Source organism: Tauraco erythrolophus, chromosome 14, assembly GCF_009769465.1.
Source record: "Tauraco erythrolophus isolate bTauEry1 chromosome 14, bTauEry1.pri, whole genome shotgun sequence".
NCBI lineage: Eukaryota > Metazoa > Chordata > Aves > Musophagiformes > Musophagidae > Tauraco > Tauraco erythrolophus.
In genome coordinates this window covers 14,623,665-14,650,472 of record NC_141478.1, presented here as the reverse complement: position 1 = coordinate 14,650,472, position 26,808 = coordinate 14,623,665, and the positions used below count along the sequence as shown (strand labels likewise).

Below are 26,808 nucleotides of genomic sequence, written 5' to 3'. Positions count from 1 at the left end.
ATGCTGCAGCATAGTAAGGATTTAGCCCAGCTGCTAACTCTAAACTGTAAAGGAACACAAGAATCAGATAAGCTTTGGCCACCAGTTCCTTTAATGGAACATGTTCTGTCTGCAACTGGTAGAATAATTTTTCTAACTTTTCTTCTATACATTTGCTCTCAAGTCAATACAAGGAGCTTAGGATCAAATGGTTCTTGACATATTAAAGGGATCTTTATGATTCTAAGGGACCATTCTATATTAGAATCTGTTGTTTATGTCAGTCATGTTCTTGGTCATTCCAGCACAGAACAGAAAAGTCAAGTAAAGCTGTACCTTTATAGTAGCTAGTGCTACTTCCATTATTGCACACTGCCTCAGCGTCAGCTTCGGGCGTCCTCTCGAATCACATGGTCCTGCAAAGCAAGTTAGCACTGCGGTTGATTTTGAAAGAGAGAGTATTGTGGCCTGTCTATTCTTGGAAAAACTAATAAACAAAACCTCTGCCAAATGCCCCCCAAGCCCCTATGGTTAACAGAGATTAATTCAACTTCAGATTTCCTTTACAACAAATTATAACCTCGAGCAATCATGTTGTTTCTTGAAAACATAGATTGTAGGGAAGAAGAACCAATGTTTAATACCGAGCATCGCTGTAGCTTTATTCTTTTCCTATGATGTATTATTTCTCTGTTCTAGGGGGCAGGAAAAAGGTTAAATTTTAGATTTAAATAATTATATTACATGATACTGAAAGAATTCATTTTATAAATGAACCTGACAGTTTAACTAATGTTTGTTAATGTCTCTTTTCAAAAAAAATCCAGGGTTTCCTGTTAGAACATAAGTTAAATAGTCATAAAGTGACTATACTCCTGTGAAACCTCTGTCTAAAACAAGCATCTTGTGATTTACTTAGGCAACACTTTACATCCTCTAGCAAACTGAACAATTATTCATAGAAGCACAAATTACCACATTTCTGCCCAAATCTGAATCTGATGGCAAAATTGATTGGCGAACAACTGACATCAGTATCAAATGTCTAAGCTCTTCATGAATCTATTATGGTCTTTAGTAATGCAGCGCTGATGAGTTTATTGTAGAAGGACGTGCTGTGTTTCAACACATGCCATAAATAATAGACAGAAAAAGATTACTAATGTTCCCACCTTTTGAGTTTTTCAGAATGGGTTCCAGAAGGGAACACAAAGATCTTACAATTATTTTTTTTGGTGATGTTTAATACTTATAAGGCCTATATAAATTTGCTTATAAGGCCTATATAAGGCCTTGTGCAACATGGGAATGACATCTTCTTGACCCATCCAGTGATCACACTTTACCATATAAGCATACAGTCTTTATTCTTAATTTGGTTTTGATGAGACTGTAAAATCACTGCTCACCTATGAAGAGTTACTGCCATATTCAATCTTATTATAGTAAATAAGCACAAAAATGAGGCCTGAGGCTTGGCCTCATAGTCACGAATATTTCATCTATTTTTTTCATAAGAGACAGCCATTCACAGCTTCATTGGCTCCATTACCTTGAGTTTTGACAGTTGTCCAAGGTCTTTGGCTGCACTGAATATCATCTGGGGCCCCTGTAATCACATTGAAAATTCAGGAAACAAACTCACTACAGTGTATTTGCCTTTTATGTCAACATGATCTTATTTTCTGCTAGGACATTAGCCAAAGTCACTGTTTTGCAAAGCTAAATGAAAATTTCAATTACACATGAGACATATTTTCGTTCAGTTGATAAGGCCAAGTAGTTGAATGCCTGCAGCATGATTCCCTCCAGTATCCTATACTTGATACAAACATTGCATATTCTGTTCGTAGTGGTTTAGTGTGCTCCTGTCTGCTCTCGTTTTGTATTTAATATTTTTAAGCTACGTCTAGGATTGTTCTTATGCAATGTGTCAGTAAGATATGTGTCCATAATCATAGCTCTCAGGTGCTATGCTAACATAAATAATCATAACAGGAAGTGAGCAGCCCTGAGGAGCCTGCAAAAGCTTAACTGTCTACAGTGAAATCCTCAGTTGAGTAACACACAGCGTAACAGCGTGCTATTAAGCCAAAGCCATTATTTTTAAGAAAAGATACCAAAGTGTTATGAAGTTAAACCAAGATTTTAAAATGGCCAAATCCTGGCATGATACCAAAGGCCAACACCTACGTTTGTCTTAGACAAACAGAATCCTACTATAATTCCATGCTTCACGTTTTTTATTACAATTACTCCAAGAAATAGAATTACTAGTACAGTTACCTGGCAGTTCAGCAAGACACAGTTCTATGGCAATGTCAAGACTAGCTTGTCATAAAGATGGGGAATTTATTTTAGACAAGATTGAAAACAAGAAGAATTAACATTTATGTTATCTCAGTCCCTCAAAAAAGTAAAGAACAATTAAAAAAAATGCACTCCAAGCCAGGCTCTTTTCCCTTCATCCTTAGAATCAGATTTTACTGGTGCTCTCAGCTCTGTCACCATGCAGGATTTGCGTCAGGCCATCACCCACACTGGTCTGGTGTGTAGCAGCAACACTTTCTGTATTAACTTAGAGTTTCTTTCCCTCTTTTTGTCAGGCTGTAAACGTAGTCCTGCCCAAAAAGGACCTCCTATCAAGTCTGCTCTTAAAATACCCCAAAACATTAGAGCTAAAATTGGCTTAAGCTTCCTGATATTAAGAGCTGCCTCAAGATGAGGAATGGCACAGCAGGCAGGACTGCAGAATAGGATGGAGCATTCCTGGCTTTCTGGGAGCTGCAAAATGGGAGTCATGGAATTCCTAGTGCAACTGGGAAGGGCAAGGAACACTCTTGATGTTACTGTGAATGACGGAGTCAAGACAAATCAAACTTAAAGCTGTTACATGAAAGTACACTACAAAGTCAGCGATTGACCTTCTTTTATGCTGCAGTCATAAAAATTCCTCTGAGTTGGATCAGGCAGCGTATGAAAGAGCAAGGTCCTCCTCACCAGCTACAGAAGAGCAACCTAGCTATGCTACTTTGCAACACGAGAGCAGCACGCTGCACACAGTCAGTACATTATTCCTGCTGGTCGCAGTGCAGAACAGGATAGCATCAGCCCCCTTGGCAAACACCTGATTCAGCACATCAGTACAACCCTTCATTGCGCGTGTGAGCTGCCGCTGGGACACTTACGGTTTGGTCCGTCAGTGGTGGAAGCACAATTTGTTTTTCTATTTTGTTCAAGACTAACTTCCATAGTTCTTTTAAAACTCGTTTCAGAACTGTCTTCTCACAGATTTTCGCAGAGATACTTAAACTGGAATAAAACAAAACACAAACCAGTCTTCAAAACTAGCATTAAGACTTCAGACGTGCTGTACCGCTATATGCTCAGATTAATGGCCATTAGGGTTTAGCTTTGCTTTATCAATAAGGATGTATCAATGGCTTAGTTGTTTTGCAACAGTATCAGTAAATATTTTTGATAAAAAAAAAAGACTTGCAGATTCATGTAAATCTCCACTATTGCATTTATTGCTTAAAAGATTACTGATACATATTTATCAAAAATGCAAAATGATAATGAGTTACAAAGTTTGATAGATATTAGAATTTAGTGCTCCCAAGCCCCTAAATTAAAGTTTTGGTGTATAATTTGTTTATGTCTTAAAAACAAAACCCCAAATTTCTCCCTTATTTTACATTTCTACTGTGATGTAGAACTAGGTGTTGATAGCTACTGCAAATTCAGGGCTACCATTTGGAAGTATTTATTTCTATATACTAGCATATCCATGCAATCATACTATCTATTACTGGTGGTAAAACTAAATTTTTGGAGGACCTATAATAGATTCTTTTTCTTTCTTTAACAGTATAGTCATAAATCACCTTGTATGTATTGTCAGGAATAACTAGTGGATGAAGACAGTGCTGCAGTTTTCAGGCACAGGAAAAAATATTTCAAAATAATACAACACAAATGCATATGTAGGGAATTTTACAGAATTATGTCTAATCTATTAATGTTAAAAATATTTTAAAGTCATTATACATATAACATCATGCCAAATATGCCAATTCATATTCTTGCTACTCTTAGCACATAAATAAAAGCATAATTAAGAAATAATTATTAATATTACATCTTTATAATGCTATTAAAATATATGCTTGTAAGAAAGATGATATTCCCTAGCAGTGAGTTTTTTTTTAAATTTCACATCTTTATTATCTGTGCATGGGTTTAGCATCTCCTAAAATTAAATTTAACATTCCTGTGGCAAGGAATATTTTCTATTCAGACAGCAATTTAAACCCCGTTTTTTGTTTCCATTAGGTCATTATTCAATTAAATCTCAGATATGCTACGAAGATGGCTTTGAGAAATGACAATTTGAAATCGAACCTGACAGGCAAAAGTCAGCTTATCCAGTTTTCAAACGATGAGCTTAGGATAGCACATGTAATTGGCCTTCAAGACTTGTGTGAGGAGTAAACATCTTAACTCAAAGATAACTAAAATTTAAAACCATGCTCCTTGAAAGCAACACATATACCTCTTGTAACTTAACACATACGACTAGGTAGATTGCTCAAAATAAAAGGCTGACATATAGATAAAACAGCTAAAATTTTTTTTCCAGGTTAGGAATCCCGGCACTGCACTTGACAGTGTTGCAAAAACAGTCAAATCTTATCAAGTGCATTAAATAAGCATTTGCCCATTGCCAGCTGTCATTGAAATTCATGTAATTGCCAAAGCCCTCAAAAATGAAGCCTAGAAAAATTTAATACCCAAAGAAAACTCAAAATCCCCTGCAATTCCCTCCCCTCCCCTTTATGCCAATGACTTTTAGTCTTTGGCTATGCACATGTACAGTTGGGATATGTGATTCTACTTGTGTTTCTAGGGTAGCAAGCCCATCAGTTCCATTTTTAAAAACAAGAAGAATGGGAAGTAATGCCCTGGAGAAAGAAAAGGCAGTTATAAATCAATTCTTGAAATCAGCCTTTGACTTGGGTCTTACTAGTCCCAGCATCAGAAGCCCAGAGAATTATTCTCCGTCTCCACTAATTCACTAGGTCACTAAATTCAAAACAGAGTCTTACTGATCACAGATGCGTAGCAGCTTGTCAAAAGCATAAAAACAACCCTTTGTGGAAATCCAGGACTCTGAAGAAGTTTCGTTTGGGCCTGCGGGCCACCACCAGTAACACCAGATAATCATAAAGTGAAGTGTGGAGTAACACGGTTTGTACAACTTTACAACGCAGAAGACAAGGAAAGGCTCCTTGGCACCTCCCAGAGTATGTTCTGTTTAATGGGAAAGAATCTGTGGGCGTTGGTCAGGGTGAAAATGTTTGTCCAGGGATGAGAAAGAAGGCAGAGCTGGAAGGACACAGACCTCAGAGGATGCTGGGAAAACTGAACCTATTCTGCTGCCTCATAAACATTCCAGACAGGGGCTTTGCAAGACAGGCATGGCAGGCATCCTGCAGACACGGGCTCTGCATCAAACGTAATGGCTTCTGGAAGCCACAGGCTTCCCTGAACCTGCTTTCTGCCAGGCTCAGACCCTTCTTCATCTTCTCAGCACAGCTCCAGCCTAACCCCAGTCCTGCCCAGCCACTTCCTCCTGGTTATGCCGCTTCTCCGCCTCAAGCAAGATTCTCCCTCAGCACACCTTTTCCACCTTCCCTGTGAAAACGTCTGATTAGAAGAAATACGCATAAGGAACCAACAGACTGAAGGGTATGTAACTCGTGTGTGTCACTGGAGACCTGAAGCACAGGATCAGCATCATGCTGCTTGTTCTCACAGTCACTTCCAGTGAAAGGCCACTGGTGTTTCAGAAGTACCAGTAATGACATGACCAAGGACAGTGATGTGCTTATAGATGTGACTGTGCCTGCACATGGCCTTTCAGAACAGCTGATCCTGACACTGCTGGTATGATAAGAAGACAAGATATCCTTACATAGTTTTACAGAACTATTTCAAATCTAGCTTTTTAGCGACTGAAAAAAATGTAGCTGCTCTGTAAATCTTGAAATGATGACCAGGTTTTTGGGATCACAGAAGTGCATATTAATAAGTAGGGGGACATTCAGTGCCAGCCTAGAACAAATGCCAGACAATTTCAGAATAGGGAATTTACTCTTGTTCTTCTGTTCAGTAAAGTTATCTTTATATGGCAGCTTTTATAAAAGCACAGTATTCGGCACACGTGAGTGTTACAAATATTAAAAATACTAGAGCATTTCCAGGTATTAATGATGCTTCAGGGTAAAACCAGGTGTGCCTGACTGCAGCATCCCGTTGCTAATCTGCCACACAAACCCATCGCCACACTTACGTTTTGTCCAGGAAATCCATGAGAGGCCGAAGCACAATCTCGGCATCAATGGCCGCGCTGTTCTTGTTGGCTGCTGCATTCCCGTTTCCTCTCATTTGATTCAGTTCATTGCTCATTTGTCTTACACAATCTTCAATAATAAATTGGAAACTACAGGGTGGGAAAAAAAAAGAGAATGAAAGCATTCTGGGATAGAAACCAACATTTATGCATGCAAAATGCATCAGGTTCTTCAACAAGATTTAAATCTTTTCTGCAATGATGGAAAGTTCACAAACGCAAGATACTGCAGGTGTTACAGACTGGAAATAACTCTTCCTAAGGATTATAGCTCATATAACTAATTCACATGCTGTTTTGATCCCCCTCCCCACCTCGTTTTCGTTCTGTCATTATGCTTTTCTTTCCCTCACAGGGGTGCCAGGTAATTATTTTCTGAAAGCAATAGATGTATCAGAATCTGTAGTTTAGGGTATGACTGATTACCAGCTAGAAAGAACTTCTTAAGATTTTAGTTCTGGTGTGGAAGGACAAGAGGAACAGATGACTATAAATTATTTTTCTCTTGAGGGTTAATATGAACCAAGCTTTGATATTCTTGAGAAAAATAGAAAACTTCTACTGATTTTGCCCTGTTTGGCTCAATTTGATTTTTTTCCCCGAGTTTCACACAGAGTCAGTGCTACCAGAAGCTTTGCTTACTTCTTTGCAGCTATATGGAGCTAAAACATTTGGACTGTTTAAAATATTCTTTCACAAAAAAACCCCCAACACTAAGAAGTAGTTAGACTCTTCCTCCTGGAAGGAATCTTTTTCACTCCAAGGTGAGTGCAAACAAATTCTTGCTCCTCATGTTGTGTCTGTTCAGCTTTTCTGCAAACTGTTCTGTTTCTAACTGATCTGGTTAAGCAACGTGTCCGACAGTCTTGTAGTGTCATTGATGTGATACAGTCTTCAGTCAATACATGTTAACAATGCAGAAGAGCAGTTAATCGGAGTCAACAGTTCAGAGGCAGAGTAAGGCTCTACACACACGGTAATTTGGTTTATGAATTGGTTTATGATAAATTGAACTGGTTTAGGATTAGTTTACGAACAGAAATGCAAAACAGAGGCCATAAATATACCAGGCCTATTAATGTGAAAAGATAAATGTCAAAGATTAACTTGAGAAAAGTGAAAGAGAATTTACTATGAGAGAAAAGAAACGTTATAATTAGGCAGTCATCTCTGTTCCACAGCTACATGGCTAATCATAAAAAGAGAGCACAAATCTCCATGTGAAAATACCGGAAAAATTGGAAACTTTTCCAAGTACACTTGATGCATACTTGCCTACACACTTCGAAGCCCTAGATAAAATCAGCTTGAAGCCGCTATTGAAGCTGCTCATGTAAATCCTTGGGATCAGCCCCTCCAATAAAAGCCAAAATAATGCATTGGTTTTTCTTGACATTAGCTGTCCATCTAACATTGTTAACTTCACAACCCCAGCAATAAACTGACCCGAGAGGAATGTTCTAGCTCTCTGGAGCATACCCTAAATTGAGCTATTCCTGGGTTTTGTTTTGCAGAAACCTAGTTGGCTCATTCAGAAAGAAGCCCTGGAAAGAATAATATTCACGCACTGTCAGTGATCAGCGAACGAGGAGCTGGGAGCAAAAACCAAGACAGTGTGAGAAACTAAGCACACTCAGAAAAAGCCAACACTGTCCACTCAAACGGTTCATTGACGGATTAAATAAGCAACTACAGACTTTGCTTAATGAATACCACTAATCCCTCTTTCTTAGATTCCTGTCTAATTTGAAGCAAAAATAACTTGCAGCCTCTTACAGCACAGGCATTGCTGGCACAGCACCATACTCTTACTCAAGGCTGCAGTGTGCACTCTGATTAATGAAAGATTTTGAGAGTAGGCCTCAGCAGACAATTTCTGCAGAGCCACAGGCAAGCAAATGACCCAAGAAGGCCATTCACAGTGACCATGTGAAGCAGGCTAAATATAGGCAGACATCCCTGGTTGAAGCAGGCCACTTGGAAAAAGCTGTCGATCTCAGGAAGCAACATAAACATGGTCAGAGAGAAAAGTTTAACACAGCATCAGGCAAGAACAAACCAGCAATTTTTGTTTTCTAAAAAGCAGAAGTGAAGTCATTAGCATCATCTCTGTAACACATTCATGCTCACAGACCATACTGTTTTCTTTAGTGAGGTTACTGCTGCGTGTTTCAGAGTCTAAGCACACACGTACCCCCCCTTCATGAGGGCAGAGGCAAGCTGTACCTCCCGACATCCAAACAACCACCCAGACCTAATCAGCATGGCAGATTTTGAACATGGATCTCTCTCTAAGGTTTGCAGTAAAATAGGTTTGTTACCTTGTAGCAAATGTTACGCTGAGGTTCATCCAATACATTGCTAAGTTTCACCTGAAGTTCTTTTAGAACAACACTAGCTTCAGGATCCAACTGCAAAGAGATAAGTAATGTTATATTTCACTTACACACTATGTTTTTGGTTTTCCATTACAATTAATGAATTAGGAATCATGTGCAATGATACACTGCATTATGGAAAACCAAATGTGGAAACACCTGTTACAACCCAGGACTGCTTTAACAGGCCTAAAAGTCCAACTACCATTTAAAGGAAAATATTTGATTGTAATAGTGAAGAATGATATTGTTAGAAATCAAAACTGAGCCATTAAACAACGCCTTCTTTGGGATGGTGAAAATTGTTTTGGCAGTAACAAGAACAGAATTACCATTATCAGGCAACAGTATTCACAAGGCATACCAAGAGAAGGACGCTTGAGAATGTAGTGTTTATGTTATAATACTGCAGATCTTTTAATCTTTTAGGGTTTTTTTTGTACATTTCACCATCACCTGTATTTTTTTTTTTGTGATTTGCGTGGGAAGGATGTTTCCATATTCTGTTATTGCAGTGTAAAAAGTAGAACAGGCAGCACTGGAAAGACGTGGCTTTAAGACTATCCATGCTGCTCTACTGATACAGCATGAGGGAAGGGAATCTATTGAATTTCAGTACTTTTGTGTCTAAAAGCCATTAAGACATACATAATTCAAGCACAGTGCCAACGCATTTTGATGCCACAGCAGAAACAGCTCCCGTACCTCTGGTACAGGTTTGCTAAACATAGGAAAAAGAGAATGCAGGGGAGAAACATAGTTTTACATTTACAGGGACGGGGATCCGTGCATAGATATTTAATCAAAAGGTACTCTGCTCATATCGATCAGCAGTTTGTTTGTTTGCTATGCATTCTTTTCCAAATTAAAAAAAGAGAACTTTTATCTCCTTGAGCTTTCAGCATTAGGAAAAATAGTTACAGTCCATTGTAAGATATGATTGATGATCATCAGGATCAACCAGCTGAATGTGAATTAATAGCTGATGTTTCAGGTCCGTCGGCTATCTACATCACAATATTAGGGATGATTTCAATGATAATCCTCAAATTCCACACTCTGTTCTGCAATAAGGTCAGATATAGCCTCTTCGGATAATTTCAAAGGAAATTGTGCATTTGGAATACAAATCAGGTCTGTCTCTGTGTTTTCGCGTCTTTCAACTGCGTGAGTAGTGTTTAGGGCTTATTCCTCATCTACTGCTTCAGAGTGCTATGGTGCAGTAGGTCAGCTGTCACAGCACGTTGGACGACTTACATGAGACTATACAGGAATTCTCAGGCAAAGTAAAGAAAACCTGAAAACACCCTCAAATGATGTACTGTGTTCTAATCTTAGACCATCATTTCTCTCTTAGAAGTTGTGTATGTTTTAACAGCATAGAAAAGAGTTTTGTTACAGTTTTTGACAAAAATCGGACCAAGGGGAATTTCTATACGTCCCTTAGAAGATATTCAGTGGTGTGTAGCACTTTTCGAATCTGAGAGCTCATATTTTAACACTGTGACTACTTACTGATTTAGTTTTTAATTACTTTGCCTTGAGAGAAGTTCTGATGCTTCTCCAGTTCATGTCTTAGCCCTGGCAGATACACTCTGACTGTTCATACACTAAAAGTGATTATTTTCCTTCATATGAAAAGCAAGGATCAAAAAGGCTAATTTTACTGAAATGTCTATATTAGTTAACAAAGATAGAGTTTACTAACTAAGGCAAAGATTTCTCCAGGAAATACATTTCAATAGGGAATTATACTGCCTCCTTTGGTGGGATACATATGGAATGCAAATTTAAGACCACTAGAATAATAACATTTAACAAATACTGAACACACAAGCATTCACACTGAACATGGTGCACATCAGAGAAAGCACAAAAATACCAGGCAGACAGACAGAAGACTCAAATTTCTTCCCAGGTCATGCACAAGCTAAAGCATCATCTTGTTACTGAGACTACAAAGGCCAATGTAGTTTACTTCTATCAGAGGTTATTGTGATAACCAGAAAACACAATATATCTACCTAAATTCACCTGGAATTGGACTTGGTTTGGCCAAAATTGGATTAAATATTAATATCAGATTGTGGACATAAAACACATTATAGAAAGGTGCATGCAAGTGCTAGATGTTTTAGAGGGCTTTGTGCTCACAAATTGCATGAACAAGTTTGTGTGTGCACAGCTGGAGGCATCTGGCAGGACATCCAGCCTTGTGTATACACATGCTCATGCTCTATTAATGCAGTGTCGTAGGGAGGAGTGGAATAATAAAGAGGTATGCGGGCTGATCACCCAGGTGCTAGTCACCTGGTGATGTGGTGACTATGTTAGCAAGAGTTTAAAATGCTATTTTTTTTTGTTTAACTATTGGAAAATATGGCAATTTGAGGTCTCACTAGGACTAAAATGTGCACTTTTCGTTTATTTTACCATGTGCCTTCTGCGTGCTAGTGAGTTCCCAGGGCAAATCAGAGCGTCCTTGACTGGCATCATCCAAATATACCACAGCCCTGACCTGCTTTTTCTTTTTTTTCTGATACGGTACAGCTAAGATGGGAACTGTTACGATGTTCTATACTATGAAATTCTGGTGGACTTCAGAGGCTGGTAAAGATGGTTTTAGGATGGTCTTGTGCAGTGGAGATAAGGTAAGTAGCTTTTCATACCTCTGCACATCACACACACTAACGATTGTGATTTCTCTTCTGTGTATCTTATCTTTTATGCTTAAATTAATCCACTGATTATTTTAATATGATGCCTCACTTAAAAACAAAAACATTTGGAAAAAAAAGAATAATTCAGGGGAGGTAGGAAGAGTAGAGCACTGTCTTCATCTTAAATATTCTAAAAGGCTGTAGTTCACAACATGACTACCCGTGTGTGAAAATATCACCGTTTTGCAAAAACAAGCTCAAAAAGGAATTTTTTTTGGTGCTCTAGAAGGATATATTATTTCAGGAATGGTTTGAACAACTCCTGCTAACTCACGTTATACCAGGTTTGCCTATTCTCCGGAAAGTATTGTGTGAGAAATGCACTATAGCACTGGGCAGTGGTTGGCTAGTGAAGCTGACAAGCTGCAAGACTTGTGCAGGTCGACACCACCAACACTCACTACCTGCGACGGTGACACAGCTCTCGAAACCACTACGTAAAGGAAGTCAGTTTCCCAGTGAGGCACATCAGTTGATGAAGAGATTAATTCATTTATCTAAGGCTTTCTAGTGACCCAAGAAACTTTCTAGGGTTCCACTCACAGCATGTGTGGGCTAGTCTTAAAATATATTAGTACACTGCTTAGGTGTCAAAATCTGGATTTTTTTTAAAGATCAAACTTATTTTGGTAGTGGAAATGTTATTAACCTGTTAATGTGTAAATCATGCTTTTCTACCAATTCTTAATTTGCTTGGCTTTCTTAAGCTTCTGTTATTTTACCATCATCTTAAACAATAGTTAATTTTTAACCACAACAAAACGTACTCATAAATTTGTTGGCGTACTTCATAAGTTCTGTTAATTATAGATTATTAAATGATAATTAGAACTTTGACTTTTTCTGAGCGCTAAACAAAAGCAGAAAAAACTTTTGCTGAACAGCAGAGACAATAAGAAATATTTGAGCATCATTGTTTCCAAATGTTGCCTGTCTAAAACTGTGAAATTTTTATACATACAAGCCTTGGAAAAGAGTTAAAGATCTGATGAATTTGGCTGCTTGCTACATAACGCGTTAGATTGAGTTATTCCGTGCTATAATTTAATGTGTGCTGCTACAGACATAATCGTGTTAACTGCAAATTTGGTGGTGTTTCTGTAGGAAGCTACAGAGATGCAAATTACTTCTGCATGAGTTAAAGGGAACTTCTTTAATTGGAATTCCATTTATCTGCAATTTCACAGGTCTAATTCCTTATAGTTTCCTAATGGGACCACTCAGCTACTTCTGTTCAGAAAACAGTTCTACATACTGCATACACATCTAGGGAAGATATAGGTATTTATCAGATCCGTCACTTTAGTGGTTCTTGTTGTCTCTGATAGACATCATCCTTCCTCCTCCTCCCTACTTGACTATTTTGGTACAGTGAATCGCATTTTGACATGTTTGGCTGCCACTGCTCTAAACACTTGAGCCTGTGACTTAATGGATTTAAAGATGGACACTTCAGAACTATTCTGCTTAAGTCTGGGCTTGTGTCATCCCATCAAAGTCTTTGGGACCACAGATATATTCCTGTAGAAATTCCTAAGCATTACATGGAAAGTTGGAACTGAACTTACTGGAGTGGAAATATGATTTACTTACAATCAATATAATACTGTTGTACATAAACAACCTGCTTCTGCTTTCCACCTTTTCTTTGATGCTAATTGCTGCAGCTCATTTCTGCCATGTTCTGTCATCTGGTGAAAAGCAACACAAGCATTAACTTGTTCTCTTTCTCTTTCATCAGCTTCCAATTTGTCAGACATGAAAAAATGATTTAGTGCAAATGTACGCACTCCTTTTGGACAAAACAAACAGGAGCTAAACTAAAATTCTACATTATGATGATCTGTTCCCGTGATTTTGGACTTGATTTTTAAAAAAGAGACAGTGAATTGGATCTCACTTTACTACTCTTAACTTTATTATGGCAGATCGATCTCATTTATGTAATTTTTTTAAGTACCCTTCCTTCTTGGCTACAATGGAAGAGGAAAGTTAATAAAGAAACTCACATTGTTCAGACTATTTTACTTTAATGGCAGGAAGGCTGAGAGCCCATTTTTTTTCTCTCTTTACAGAGCTCTCTGTGCTCCAATATGCAGTAGGCCCGCTCCGAACAGAGGGACTGCTGCTTGACTGTGGTATTTTGACTGCACAGTTTGAAAGACATACTGCTTACAATGTGACATGGAGGAGATTAACAGCGTTTAATTTTCTCAGAATTAGTTTTGCTTCAACTGAAATAGGTCTCATTATTCTGTTGAAAATCATCTGACTTTTTGTGCCCTCCACAAGCAAAATATTAAACTATTTTCTCCCTGCAAGGAAACTGCTTACAGATTTTATTGCTAGCTTTGTTTCTTACAAGTTCAATAAGGCAAATTGGCCATTAGTGTTTATACTCTTGGAATAGCTAAGGGAATAAGTATTCCAGTTTGAGGACAACATTCTAGGGGCACTTTGATATGGGTGACAAAAAATTGAGCATGAACACACTTTTCTTCAAGAAATTCCCCGAATGAGAAACAAACAAAACTCTGAATTTATTATTTAGATCTTTTTTTTTCTTAGACTATGAATCAGAGATGCATTTAAGGTACCTAACAAAGGGATTTTAGAAAAATTACTCTGAATTCTCTTCAAGGGTTGCATGTTTCACCCCATTCATAGGAAATGTTGCTTTGATACTGTAACACCCTTAATAATTCATCCTCATTAACATCAAAAGGGAAAGCAAAAAGGATGAGAAGTAATGGGAGATTTTGAAAGAAAACAGCTATGAAAAACCCTAATTTTTTTTTTTTACTGTATTTTTTATTATATAAGCTATTGGGAGCAAAAGGAAAACTAGTTTCTTCAGGAAAATGGAATATTTTGAAGATTCAAGAAAACATTCTGATTTGAAAAGAATTTGATAGATACAGACAAAGTGCTACTCAGCTTTCCTATGCCCTTGTCTTCATCAGGATTTATGGACACTTAGCTGTTTTTATGATTCATGACATTCAACATGTAGGATTGGATCCAAGACCTTAATACAAAAGTACTTTGCACAGAACATAAGAGCATGGAAGACAAGATTATTTGTAATATTTGGATGGTGAAAGGGGATTAATAGTAACCACAAAAAACCTAGCCATGTCTGGATGACAAATATATATATTTAAAGTCTGATAATGAAATTTTCAATGACGAGAAGGCTGCAGAAGTTTATTTCATGTTTTCTGAAGCAGGAAGTATTTTTGCCATGGCAGCTTCAAGAAGCTGTTACTAGCTCAACAAAACCTCTTCACCATGGAGTTAATCTGTAGGTTTGTTTGGAAGGTGCTATTCCTTGCATGACTCAGGGGACTATCTCACCTCCACAGTGTCCCAGTGTGGATGTGGAAATATGAAATAATGTATTTTCCAATTCTCTCTATAGTGTGGTCACATTAGATCAAAGTTTTTTGAAACTGTCAAACTACAGTCTCAACAAGAAAAAGCTGATGTAACTTCTTTTTTAAAGCCAGCTACTGATAATAAGGATAGTATATTCACGATCTGAACATCAGTTTTTAACAAGAAGATGGGATTCTATAGCTTGAAAAGATTTTAATTTCTTCATTAGCTTTCAAAAGAGTCAAAGGCTACAATCAGTGAAGTATTGAAGCACATGTTTATGTCCTTTTACTGCTGACAGGACTTCAGGGACTTAAGTCTTCTGAAATATAAAAGAAGATAAAGCTAAGCATGTTCGAGACTGTTGAGTTGCAGCTCTTGGTGAAATGGTGCCAAATCTTGAATACAAGGAGGTCTCAGATACTGAAAAGTGCACATAAAATATGTTTTATAGATTTTTTATTTTTTTTTTTTTAGAAATTGTGAAAGACTTTACACTATCTGCCTAGTAAAACTTTTCAATTTAGAATGTCAACTGAATGCCCAAGCATAGCTCTTTTTGATTTCAGATCATAGGGAATTACACAAATGCATCAATGGAAATTAGTAGGAAACGTGACTGTTCTTATTCTTAGAAAATACGGTCAGGAATAATAAAAGATGCTTACTATCACAAACCTCATAAGAGAATCTCTCTCCTTCTTTCTTCTGCTCAGTGGATTGCAAGTCAAAGGCATTAGACAAAGACATGACACATTACAGACAAAGCACAAAGCACGTATTCTACAAAATTTTCAGATACAGGCAAAACGTACCAATACATAAAAAAGCAAAGTATAGTCCAATACGAACATTAAAATAAAGCTGGCACTACAGATTACAACACAAAACACCCAGTGCTGGTTGAACTTTACAGATCATTAGCATGTTTCTGTGAAATAGCGTTAGGTCTTTCTAGTATTGTCAGGACATTAAATAGGTCTTGTAGTCTTTTTTTTTTTAAAACATTTTTATTTTCTTTGCAAGCAGAAATGAAAGCTGTGACTAGGCTGAAAATGTGATGCTAATGATCTCTAAGGAACTTTGAATGAACCAGGAAACAAATATGACTCACCTCCTTTCCTCCCATGGACTCAAACATTTTCTCAAGCTGGACTCTTAGTTGTTGAATGTTGTTCATCAAGATACAGGGCTACAAAGAGAGCACCAAATGTGAGAATGTGCATGTTATTTTCCTTTTATGTATGAATATGTGTATTTACAGCCTCCAGGCTGAAGACCAGTTCTTCATCAGCCCTATATTCATGCAATTGTGTTTTTTAGAGGAGGATCTCAGGTTCTTGAGCACTGCTGCCTTCCCTTCCTTAATCCAGACTCCTCTTTGCCCTGTCAGCAAACCCACTCAGCCAGTGGCTGCCCGCTACGCCCTTAAGACAGTGTTGCCCCACAGGAAACTGAATACATTCTTCCAACCAGCTGGCAGTTTTCAGATCCCAGTATTTCACATCCTTATATCCCACGTAGTTGCTAGTCATACTTACTACATCTGGTGGATTAATGGAAGTAGTGCGTTATCATCCCTTTGAGAGTCGACACAATGATGGAAGTACTTTGGGAGTGAAAATAGACCGGGGTGGGGGAAAGGGAATGCCAGATTGCTTTCTAGACCCAGTCTTTGCAGAAAACCGTGACAGCACTGTAACCCAGCTAACAGCCGATGCTTAAGTGTTTGAATAAATCAACAGACAGTTCCGTTAATAACAATATTTCAGAAATGTACATTTTGCATTGCTTGAAAAGTTAGTGAATGAATTAGGCAATAGATTTTTGTAAACATATTTTTTTAGTATAAAAATATTGCTGGTTAAGCTCGTTTCTTTGGGCGAACAGAGCCACAGTGTAAAAGACAGCAATTGCTGGATAAATATAAGGTAAAAAGTAAAACATGGATAAAATTAGCTTAGTACAAAATTAAGGAAGAAAGAATCTATTACTAGAATTTCAAGTACTCAGATGACATTATACGTTAGTTTGGTATGCAGGGGAAGCAATAAGACAATACTTGCTAAAAGAGTTTTGGTTGGCCAAGGTCAGTGTGTTCTAGTGCATGACTGGACTGGATTAATTTAGACACTGAATTAATGCATTTCAAAAAAACATATATACTTTTTGAGACAAGAAGGTGATAGAATGATTACAGTGATTGATACTCTTTTGTACCTTTCTAGTTAATAGCATGTTCCAATGTAGTGCTGAAACATGGTGAGATGAGATTTTGGTATTCAAAAGATCAATAATATAGTTTAGCTTTAATTAGTTCTACATTACTCTCAAAGAAATTTGGTGTCAGAGTCCTTCTCAACTGAAGGAAAAAAAAAAAGAAATTTAATCCAACTTCTTAATACTGAAATTACTGCTTCCCAGCAAAGCGTGCTACTTGGCCACCTGCAAAAGAGCTGGCTTTGTATAATGGTTGAAATATCACCTCTCTTCCTGTCTCTTGAAAAACCCCTGTCCAATTTGTTTATCTACCTTCTATTAATTCATCACTAAGACTGTGTCCTCCTCTCCTATCTTCTCCTATCTTCTGACATATTCATTATTCTGGAAATTATCTGCAATATCACAAATAAATGATTATGATTTGTGATGGGGGAACGAGTAGCTGAATGTAACATCTTGGTTCTTTTGTTCAAAACCAGTGCAAGTGCCTGTGGCAATATACTGCAGCTGTGAGCTAAATACTTCATATTGAGGCAGTTTGCAAAGTTTCCTTGGAGGCTAGCAAAGGTTGCTCTTTCAGAGCCTAAGCCTACCTTGGCTCCATGGAAAAAATTCTGTTGCTGCCAGTAAATAGCAGGACCAGAGCTTAAAAACATTCTCATCTTATTTTTTTCATTATCATCTTGTCCTTCAGAATACTCTTTGCAGCAATTTACAGGAATCAGCCAGCCAGATGCAACAACACATAAAAGTGAGTGGCAAGTACAATGCATAAAATGAGGTTTGTTTGTAAACTCTGACAGGAGGTGGAAGATAAGAGGATGTTTTTACATTAGATACATGTCTCTATGAAAAGCACCTTTGGTGTGCTTTTATTTGAACAGCTTTTATGCACATTTTGTAGTGTTGAATAAAAATAGAAAAAGTATTGACTTGAAAAAGAATGCCAATATCTAACTTAAATCATAAAAAGTATTTGTTTTAATCTCTTCTATCACTTGAATGCAGGAGTTGGACTTTTAATATAATTGAAATCACCAGATCAAATGGTCTTTTATTAAGCTAAAAGTATGTATTTCAAAAAAGTAACTTCTGTTAAAAATAGGTTATGTCCCCTAAAGGCATTTGATATAATACTTTATATCATAATGAGGTTAACTCCATCATATTCATCCATTGATCATATTCATCATTTTATAAGGCTGTTATCCAGGGAGTGTTTCTGGCCATCTTGTAAATTTTTTTCTACTTTAATATGGAAATAACTAGAATTCTTAACTAATTCCACCTGTTGCAGCTTTTACACAGCAATGTAAGCAGCTATGAAAACATGCTGACCTTATTAAAAAATAAAGCAAAACAAAAATCCCTTCCTCTGTTCATACTCTTTCTTATACACAAAAGTGATTACATTTTCAAAAAGTACAGTAAGGTCTTTAAAGATAATTTCTGAGGCAGAAACAAACCACAACTTTTTACTCACCACATTTTCTTTATCACAATATGAGCTGAAGTAGTTGGAAATAATTACAGCATACTGAAGCAACACTTTGTTGATAGTCTAGGAGAGGAGAAGAATCTTTTAAATAGTAAATTTAATACTGTAAAAATTAATAATAATAAACACAAAAAGGAGGTTTATATCGATTTTACAGGTGCTTTAGTATATAGTATTTTTTTAGATGTAAGAAACAATCCTGTGAGCATATTTTCAAATTCCGGCACAACAGATGGTGGGTTGTTCTTAATGGAATGCAATCTTCAATAGCAGAGATACTTTAATTTTAGACATACTGGTTTTGAGAAGCATTGAGAGCACTACTCCTTGCAGTGTCCTACATACTTAATGGAATAGTAGCAAGCTCCAAAAATCCTCTAGGGTGACAATGCATAGATTAAAAATATAATGGAGAAACAAGATGAAGGGAGCCCTGTTCAAAGCTTGGCAATGTGAGCTTAGCTTACAATAATCACGTAAATAGGAACTTTGTTTGCAAATGGAAAACTGTTGCAATGGAAGAACAGGAATGAATGTAAATGCAAATTTTTTTAAATCCGTCAGGACTATAATGGAAATCTAAAGCTTGCGAGGAAATGTTACAATCCAAATAGAAAGCTGGCCTAACACAGCTGAGTTTATCAAACGGCAGATGAATAAGAACTACCACCTCGGGGCTTAACCGACAATCCTTGATGCCATACCTTGTGTTTTTCCTTTCCTTGCACGGACTGATTAGGTAACGGTGTTTCACTGAATTGCTCCATCAACAGAATTGTATCAGTGCTTAGTAAGAATAAGAACTGATTGTATAACATATATAAATATGAAATCTCAGAGAGGACAGAACTTCTCAAGCCGATAAATGATTTTGACAAACTAGATGAAGAACAGTCTTAAGCCACAGACAGCATATCTTTCTAAGGGCCTCAGTCAGAGATAGAAGAGATTGATTCTAAACAACTCAGCTTTTAAGCACATGGCAACACAAAGTCACTCTCTCTGAAGCTTAGATGAGATGCACTGATTCTAATTTACCTTTGCAAATCTTCTCATTAAATGAGATAGTGCTTCCGGATTAGGACACTCCAGTTTCCTAATAATCTCAAAGCTTTGATTGAGCTGTGTGAAGACATCAACCACAGAACAAGAGAAGAGGGCATGATCTGACGTTTGCTGAAACTAGACAGAAAACATTCAAAGGAGTTAATATTTGTTCAGAGATCAAAACCGTTTAAATGATTTTGTTACACTTGAAATTCTTCCTAGAGTCATAAAAATTAATAAATAAAATAAATTTTAAAAAAAGTCTCACTGCTAATACTGAGAAATGTGGCTTTTCACATTTCCGTTACTTTCAAACCTCTTGAAAATAAAAACAAAATTCTCTTTCCTGACCTCAGTATCACATCAGAGTTAGTGAAACCTTAGACTGAAGTCTATGGGGAATTTAGGCAGATGGAATTAAGCAGGGATTTGTCCCTAAGGTTATCTTCCAAGAACCCTTACTGGCTGCATATCTTATGAGGTCTAAACAAGGATACTGTGGGACCCAATTGCACTTCTGGTTTTGGCAATAGTAACTGTCTTAATACTTTCTTTATTCTTTTATTTAAAACGGTAAACACTCACCCCATCTTTCTTGTCTCTTTCTAGTGCTCCATGAAGAAATTCCATTGAGACATCCTCATTTTCATCCAGCCACTGGATGACAATGGTTCAAACCACCTGAAAATTAAAACAACTTTGCAAAGCAATTAAGTACATTTCATAAAGACCTGGAGAGGACAGATGCCATACCACCCAGCAGTTTGGCATCTTGTGTCTTTACTTCTGTCTAGTTGCTGAAAAGTCTTATCATCCTAGGAAAAATTTGTCACCAGAGACACTGTGTCTACTAAAGGTCTTTCAGGCTTTCACTTTCACAATACTCTAACTGGTCTACCCCAGTGATGTAAAATCAGCAGTAGCCATCAGAGAAACGTGTCCATGTTTTGCGGTTGATCATGGTCTGCACATTTTTTAAATTTTAGAATGTTCCTTTTGTCAATATTTGTTCTTTATTAATATTTTTTTTGTATGTGAAATAACTTAGAGAAAATTTTGCTTTAATAAAACATCAGCGATGTTTTATTTTTCTTTATTTAAAAAAAATTAAAGCAATAACAGGCCCCAAACCATCTTGGCAAATCAGAATACTTGCAGAAGATTAAAGAATGAGGTTAAGGATAGCTCATATAGAAGGACAGGACTAGATGTATCAATTGCAGGAAGAAATATAAACAGGAAGAAATATAAACAGCAGCTGGATATTAACACAATGCAGTAAGAATAATTTCATTAGGAAATCCCATTAGCACTGTATCTTTATCCAAGTTTGAGTATGAAACAAATGCAGGGGCCTGTAACTAATACTGCTGCTGTTCGCATATTTCATACTCTACTCAGGCATTTCTGATCAAAATATTTCGTCACCTATGGAAAGCTGCAGTTACAACTGTTGGATAAAGAGTCCTGTGAAATAGCTAATAGCACTTTTAATGTCTGGACTGTTTCATTTGGCAGAATGAAGAATTAAAAAGGAGGAATTGTGAAAAGCAAAGAGTTGTCAGTGCTACACACCTTGAGATCTTGCACAAACTTGAGCATAAATATTTGACCAAAATAAACCTTGCACCGAGCCCCAACTCATGGGAGCCTTCTCTATACGCTACTTACAGAGAGTATTCAGGCACCGCATCCTTGAAAGCAGAGAGTTCCTGCACATATTCGTTATAAAACCATTTCACTTTGAAGTGTAAATTCATATAATCTGTGCTTTTGCATAACCGCTGTTTTTCATGTTCTGTAATAGAATGAGTTGAAATAAAAACATTTAATAGCATTCTAAGAGTAAAGAATGCACTTGTGACGTGATAATAGAGTACTCGATTTTAAAGCACAATTAAGTGCTTTAAGAGTACTACGGATTCTCCCTAGCATAATATCATCAGTTATTAGCCTTAAGCAGAACCACAGAGAGAAAGATGTATGCATCCTGTCATGATTCATACTTTCTACAGACCTGAGAAATCTTATTTTTTTATTCTGGTAGGAGTTTTTCCACAATCTATGATTGCAGACATCTAGATAATCAAACATTTGCTCAATAAAAGGTAGTTCTTACAAGTGACGCCGGTCTTTGACTGAGAACAATTATTGGTATCGAATTCACTGCACATCTACTGCTTTAGTCATTATTTCAGAAAGTCCGTCTTATGTTGCATCCCAACCGAGTGGAATTTCTGAAACAAATAGCTTTTTTTCATTCCAGGGTTGCATGGATGAGTTATTAGATTGTGCGATGCCACTTAAGAATGTTTGCTGTAGTATCACAAACCAAGCAAATGCTTATTTCAGTTTTGGAAATGAGCTGCTACCAACGATGGGCAAGCTTGTCCAGAAGGGTACAACTTATACAATACTACTCATTTCTATTTTCTCTTTTAAGTTAAGATCTAAATTATAACACATTAGAAATGAGCGCAAAAGTCATTAATGAATAATTACATTTTTTTCTCCAGGCTATTATACCTTGGAAAGAATATTTCAAGAGAGTCACCTAGGCTATTACTTGTAGCTACGTATAAGTGAAAAATGCATCCTCAATTCCAAATATTAACCTATGAGAACATCAGAAAATACTTCACATGGCCTACAAAGTAATTTTGTATCCACACATATCACCTCGTCAGTTTATGTAAACCAAAGAACAGAGAAAAAAGGTGCCCATATGATTCGGTCCATGGTAATTTTAACTGGATGATGCTAGATGAGTTTATCCACAGTAACTATGGATTTTGGTTAGAAAGCACAAGAACATCACACTGTAGGCATTCTACATTTAGATTAGGGCCCATGGATTGCTTTCTTAATTTCTGAAAAACTTGCACAAGTTAATGCAAATGTGAGACAACACAGGATACATGTATGCAGTTTGGAGATCTGTGTCTTTCTTCCTGGAAGGAAAGCTAGTACCATGTTTTCCTATACAGGCATATCCATTTTGGAATTTCTGGAAGGCAGATGCAGTAGCTGCACAATACAAATCTTTCTAAAAGAGTCTGCTCTTGCTTTGCAAAATTGTTGTGACGCTGAGTCAGCCTTGAACTAAACCTGCCAATTGTATGCTGTGCAAATGTGCTCAGCAGGGATGAAGATAGAAATACAAGACCTTTCTCATAATTGATTCTAGATAAACAGAATCTCCAGTATAGTAAACCTATTTTTTTTTTGTGCTGCTGCTTTTATGAAACGTTCCTTGTAGTGCAGCATATTTTTATAAGATTCTATTAATTTACTGAGTTTCATAACAAGGACATATGCAGTTCCCATTAGTGAAAATGGCAAATTATTCTCTATTACTGCATCATGAATCAGTGAAAAACTTGATAACATTTCTGTAAAATTAGTAAACTGTAATCTGTGTGTACAGGGCACTTTAGCTGCTTTTATCTGTTGCAGTTGTAGTAAGAGCATCTTTTTTTACAGTATTGCTTACAGTGAGGGTTTTTTTAATGTCTCCTTAGCGGCAATGCTCTAGCACACACGTGCTTTCCGAAGGTTTGCAGTAATAGACATCGTAACCTGCAACTACAATGAAAACTGTATGAAGAGTTGTTCCATCTCAGTTGTACAAATTACAGTTACAAGAACACTTTAAGAAGATTTCCAGTAAGGAATGGTACTGAGGAAAAATTAAAAATCTTCTGTCCAGCTGCTGTTTGTGTAACCAAGAAAAATGAGAGATTTTAAAAGACTATTATGTGGAATGCAATGTGTTTGGTGTGTGATGAAATCAGCCACTGGACCTGGTGACACTGTATCTAGCATGTAATTTAATTGCAGACAGTTGTTCTTTTACAGAAAAAGTATAGAGAGACATTGTAGGAGGACTACCTCCAAGGTACTTTCCTCAGAGACCTGTGACCAACAACAATATTGTGGAATCATGTTTGATTTCTTGCTCATTTTCCCAGCAATTGCTAAGGAAAGCTGAGAAGGATATCTTAAGGCAGCAAACAAAAAGAAACTGCTATTGTTTTGGTCTGATGTTTGTACTGTCATAGCATTTTGTCAATAAAGTCATAATGATGATTTATTAAGCAGAACCACCTACATGACACTAAAGACATAATGTCATTTAACAAACTGGAATAGAATCCTGTTCATTAAGAATCCTTTTTCCTGTTTAACCTTGAGGTAGTAATAACATCACTCTCAGTATCCAAGTATCCATGTAATTTTTGTTACAATATTAGTTACTATAAAAAAAAGGGTAATCTAACAACCTTCATAAAAGATGAACATTTTAAATATTCAGGTAATCACTTCGATCTTTTGTTCAACTCTAATTTTCCCTTGTGTGGGTACAAAAACTGAGAGTAATGTTTTTTTCTACAGCAGTTTGCTAGCCACTGTTCAACATACAGTTAAACTGCTTGAAGGATTCTAATGAGGTCATTTTAAAGAATATTTCTAATCCTTATGAACAAGAACTGCAAGAAGGAAATTTGCCTCTAAAAATGAACAAATTTGACTAGATATACATAAATTATATGAATAGCTAACAAAAAAAAAGCTTGTTCAGTTCCCAGGCTTTAAAGATATGTTTCAGAGATGAATAACTATTACAAAGACTATTTGTGTAGCAAATTAGTTATATCACAATCAGTTCGTTTGACTGTTACATACATGCTATTGCACTGCAGTTTATTAAAATGGAAATGACTGATACTAAGCATAAGGGAATTGTGTGTGGATTAACTGCAAAATATCCCATTTAAACTCAGATGCTATTTTCAACCATCCTGACATAATTCCATATTATTTGCAATATTTACCAATCATTCTAGAGACTACCAGCTGCATATTTTGTCTGTTTGTTTCAGAACTGCTGTTTCAGAAAACTACTGTTTCCAAACTTCGAGTTGTTTAGTTGGGAATATATGCACGGCACAAAACCGAGCACGGCTAGTGGAAGACCTCTTAAGCAAGTCCTCTGAGGAATGATACTGAGTACGGATTGGTATTCCTGCCTCTGAATCACTGTGGGCTCATCACACCAGTATGATGCACCTCTGTTTTGGGTACTTGATTCCAGTGCGACTTCCTACAGTACAGGAGTTGGTTGCTATGTCGTTGCCTCTTTTGACGTGGGAATTATGCTTATAGTGCTCTAGACTCAATTCCTGTACCGCTGAAGTGAATTGCAGGACTCTAATTGAATGGAACATATTGGATCAGGCCACAAATGAAGAGAAATGTAAACTCAAACAAAGTTCATAACCGATTTAGAAGGAAACATTGCATTCTACTAGACATCTCATCCCAAGGTTCTTGTACTTTGCTAAAGGCAATGGAAGTCACTGATTATTAACTGAAATACAGAGCAGGACACACTAATTGATAATTATGTATCATTTACATTGATTTTGATCATGTGAAATACTACTGACTTTCTGAAAGGGCTCTTTGTGCCAAGATAAATATCATAAACTGAAAAACTTCTGTCATTACCTCCTCTTTTGGATTGCACTTACAACTGATGTAGAACTAAAGAACCGCCCTAATTCTCCTTCTAAAAATAAATTGCGTCTTCTATGTATTCAGTCTTTCTCTACATTTGTTTGGAAAATTTTCATCAAAATATCTTTGAACACCTCAGAAACAATAATGGATTGAACCTCCAAGATCTCTGTGAGATGACTCAGCTGTGCTATTCACATTTTACAAATGGAAACTGAGGTATAGAGAGATCAAGGGAATTTACTAAGGGAACATGTATAAATTATGAAAGGCAGTGTAGACTTTGTTCAAAGATTTCTTAACTAGAGAGTCATATTTCCTTACTGAACAGACACCAGGGAAAGGAAGGCAGACTCTCAGTCTGAATTGTGAGAAAAAATGGATTTACTGTTCTTTTTTGTCTTGCCCGCAGTGGAAGGAGGCTAATCAATCCTTGACTTAATGCAGTGCACTTTAAAAGCTGATGTGACATTGCCCTTTGTATCCAAGGAAGAGCTCTTAAAGCAAGAGGCCATTTGCTCAGCGTGCTCTGCTCTGCTTCACGTTTCGCAGCAGGTACAAAGCCAGTTCAAGGCCACCTGCTTAGCATCTAAAGGCACAGCTGGAGAGGTAAACTGCTTAGGGGAACTCCAAGGGCATCAAATACCAATGTTACAGGCTCTCTCAGAGATGCAACACGTAATATCATAAAGGATGTGTGAACCTGCTGCAAACAACCCTATTTTCTACTACAAAACACTGCCATTTTTTACCCACTGTGCTATATTGCCTAAACATTTCAAATTACTTCAGGCAAATTAACTTTGATATCTTCTTAACATTGCTGAGATTCTTTTTTTACTCCTTATTGAAAATTTAGCATATTAGTCTCATCAATTAAATACTACTGCACAGCCAAGTACTTCCAGAAAATTTCCAGAAAACTGGAGGGGTATATCACCAACTCAAGATGCAAGATATGTAGCCTGATGAAGCATAAACTTGCTCGTCTTGCTTGCAACTAAGACAAAGAAAAATGCCAGTACAGCAAATAATTTAATAAGATCAACCTCAGTATAGCTTTTACCCTTCAGTATCACATTGGAGTGAAATTTACGTACCATGAAAGCTAAACAGATCAATAATATTCAAAGAACAAACACTCAGAGACAAATTCTGTCTTTGGATATACATGGCTACTATTGATTACAGAGGAAATAAGCACTTGCTTCAAGGACTGAAACAAATGAACGTGCTCTTTTACTGTTAGTGGAATTTGTACATGAATTGACCATGGAAAGCCTAAGGAAATGCAAGCTATGAATGGAGCAGAAGAAACAATCCATCCTATCTGATACGAGACTCGTGATGATGATTAAAGCCCTGGTTCTGAAGAATATGTACCTTGTACTGAAGTTGCAACATTTATTCAAAGTAATCACATTATCAGAAAAGTAATAAAAGAGGAAAAGTAATGCAAGAGGAAAAGTAATGCTGGTATATGAATCCAGTTTATATTGATTTTGGCTTTCATAAATCTCTAATATGTACAAAAATTGCAAAATAAAGACAGACTATACATACTCCTTGGAAACCACTGCTTCTCAGAAACATCACTTAATTAAATGCTATATTGTAATGCTTGAATGTGGGAGGAAAAAGAGAATTAAG

General features: G+C 36.9%; 1 protein-coding gene across 1 annotated transcript in view; it reads right to left on the bottom strand.

Moving 5' to 3' along the window:
• The window catches only part of UNC13C (unc-13 homolog C), a 155,548-nt gene that overhangs the window by 16,798 nt on the left and 111,942 nt on the right, over window positions 1-26,808 (bottom strand). Inside the window, 13 exon segments of the mRNA XM_086620088.1 lie at window positions 316-368; window positions 371-395; window positions 1,532-1,588; window positions 3,168-3,291; window positions 6,335-6,484; window positions 8,716-8,738; window positions 8,740-8,805; window positions 15,985-16,062; window positions 18,577-18,654; window positions 19,630-19,773; window positions 20,224-20,306; window positions 20,309-20,319; window positions 21,310-21,436. Of these exon segments, the coding sequence (XP_086476214.1) occupies window positions 316-368; window positions 371-395; window positions 1,532-1,588; window positions 3,168-3,291; window positions 6,335-6,484; window positions 8,716-8,738; window positions 8,740-8,805; window positions 15,985-16,062; window positions 18,577-18,654; window positions 19,630-19,773; window positions 20,224-20,306; window positions 20,309-20,319; window positions 21,310-21,436 (1,019 nt within the window).